This window comes from Fonticula alba (genome assembly GCF_000388065.1).
Source record: "Fonticula alba strain ATCC 38817 unplaced genomic scaffold supercont2.3, whole genome shotgun sequence".
Lineage (NCBI taxonomy): Eukaryota > Rotosphaerida > Fonticulaceae > Fonticula > Fonticula alba.
In genome coordinates this window covers 2,700,336-2,702,830 of record NW_009242973.1, presented here as the reverse complement: position 1 = coordinate 2,702,830, position 2,495 = coordinate 2,700,336, and the positions used below count along the sequence as shown (strand labels likewise).

General features: G+C 64.5%; 1 protein-coding gene across 1 annotated transcript in view; it reads left to right on the top strand.

Moving 5' to 3' along the window:
* The window catches only part of H696_02361 (hypothetical protein), a 3,241-nt gene that overhangs the window by 252 nt on the left and 494 nt on the right, over positions 1–2,495 (top strand). The window contains exons 2-7 of the mRNA XM_009496262.1: positions 32–91; positions 220–262; positions 397–653; positions 753–1,558; positions 1,678–1,852; positions 2,051–2,455. Of these exons, the coding sequence (XP_009494537.1) occupies positions 89–91; positions 220–262; positions 397–653; positions 753–1,558; positions 1,678–1,852; positions 2,051–2,455 (1,689 nt within the window). The 5' untranslated portion in view covers positions 32–88. The remainder of the gene's footprint in view (positions 1–31; positions 92–219; positions 263–396; positions 654–752; positions 1,559–1,677; positions 1,853–2,050; positions 2,456–2,495) is intronic.

The window sequence follows — 2,495 nt, the reverse complement described above, 5'->3', positions numbered from 1 at the left end:
CGATCTCCCTCGTTCTTGCCCGACTCTCCAGCGATTCCCCCCACTCGACGGTCCCCTCCCCCTCCGTCCCCATACTCAGCCCTTCAACATGGTGCGTTTCCTCCCTCTTCCTTCCCGTTTGCAACGGCTACCACCATCACCACCGCCACCATTACTTCATCACCATCACCATCACCACTGTCACCGCCGCTAACCTGACATACGCGTGCCGACGCGCAGGTGGTGCTCTCTGCTGCCATCCTGACCAAGTCCGCAGGGAAGGGTACGCACTCCTTTCCTCCTGCTGCTCTGCTCACTTCTGTCCCTTCGCGTCACTCTCGATCCTTACTCTGTCTCGCCCCCCCCTTCTCCCTTCCCCCCTTCCCCCCCTCCCCCCCTCGCTCCTCCCTTGTTCAGTTCTCCTTGCCCGGCAGTTTGTGGAAATGCCGCGCGCCCGCATCGAGGGCCTGCTGGCCGCCCTGCCGAAGCTCTTGGCCTCCAACACCTCCCTCGTTGAGGGGTCTTCCAGCGTTACGCGCCAGCACACTTTCGTCGAGACAGATCATGTTCGCTATGTGTACCGTCCGTATGAGAGCCTGCTCATTGTCCTCGTCACCACCAAGACATCCAACATTTTGGATGACCTGGAGACGCTGAGCCTGCTGACCCGGGTGGTATGTGCTCACGCAACATTCGCCATCACACATGCCTGCTAATGTGGGCCTTTCTCACCCGTGTTCCCCCTTGCCCTCGACCTGTGCCCTTCCCTCCAGATCCCCGAGTACTGCCGTCCCGAGGTGGAGGATGTGCAGGCTGCGGTGTTCGAGCTGGCCTTTGCCCTGGATGAGGTGATTTCCTCCACCACAGCCCCCGGCGCCGGTGGCGGTGGTCATGGTGAGCGTGTCTCCCCGGCCTACGTCAGTGCCTGTACCACGGCCAAGTCCCACGAGGAGGAAGTCTTCCTGATGCTTGAGCGTAACAAGGAGCACGACGCCAAAGAGGAGGCCAAGCGCCGGGCGCGTATGCTCGAGCAGCAGCGCCGCGACGCCCGCGATCAGCGCCAGGGTGGTGGCTATGGCAGCGGCTACGGCGGTGGCCAGGGCGGCGGCTACGGCGGTGGCCAGGGCGGTGGTTATGGTGGCGGCCAGGGTGGCGGTTATGGCGGTGGCCAGGGCGGCGGCTATGGCTCGCCCCCATCCGCCGGCTATGGTGGCCAGCCGGCTGCGCCGCAGCACTATCAGCAGCAGCAGCAGCAGCAGCAGCAGCCGCAGCAGGCGCGTGTCACCTCGCCGGCGATGGCCGCCCAGGGCGCTGCTCCAGGCCGGAGCATGAAGCTCGGCGGCGCCGGGCCCGGTGCCGGCTCCAGCCCCTTCGCCGGTATCGCCTCCGGCGGCCCGAAGTCCAGCGCCTCCTCTCTGCTGGAGGCTGCCGCGGCCGAGGTGGCCACGCATCGGCCAACTGCCGGTGGTCCTGGCGGTCGCCCGGCTGACCAGCCACCTCGTCAGGATGTTGGTCCCGTCACCTCGATCCTCAACCAGTTCCAGGCCCGCCTGGCGGAGTATCAGTCCCAGCGGAAGGCGTGCGTTTCCCATGGCGCTGGTTCAGCTTTCATCTCGCCTTCTCTCTTGGGTTGCCGGTTGGTCCTGTTGCCTTTTTTTTCTCGTGCTTTTGCCTTGCCCTTATTGATCCCTCCCCCAGCCTGAATGTCATCATGGAGGAGTTTGTCACGGTGGACATCGACCGCGACGGGGCCATCCTCGATGCCATGAAGATCCACGGCCAGGTGTCTGTCGCTGTGCAGGACAACTCCTTTGGCGGGATTCGCCTGGCCCTTTCCGGCGCGGATGTTCCCCCCTCCCAGGGCCGCACGATGGTAGGTCTTTTGGGGCCCCTCTTCCGCTCCTGCCTCCTTCCCTTGCCGCATTTCTCTCTTTCCACCTCGCTGTCCATTTCCTCCGCCCGAGAGTCGAACCCCGTCCGCTGACCCCGTTGTCCATGCTCTCCCCTCCCCCCCCCCTCCCCCGCTCCCCGCCCAACAAACACACCAACACACAAACGCACAAACACACAGTCTCATCCTCAGGCTGACAAGAGCGCCTTCAACAGCGGCCGGGTGATTTGCTTCACCGGCGGCGAGTCGCCTATTCGCCCGGAGCGGCCGACCACCCTGGCCCGGTGGACTCGCAATGTGGCCGCCTCTCGTATGGACGTCCTGCCCTTCACGCTGACCTGCTGGACGGAGACCGGGTCTTCGGCCAGCCACATTTCCGAGCCTGGTTGCGTGTCGATCGTCTTCCAGATTGAGGCGGTGGCCGATTGGTTCCGTGCCAATCCCAGCGTCCCGACGACGGTCTTTTTCCACATCCCCGCGCCGGCCAACCCCCACGTCCTGGAGGTCGACGGGAGCACCGAGTACTACGACTCGTCCAAGTCCCTTGTTTGGTCGCCGGATCTGGAATCCGGCTCGGCGAGCCTGGTGCGTGGCGACATGCCACTTTGTCTGGCCATCGACTTGG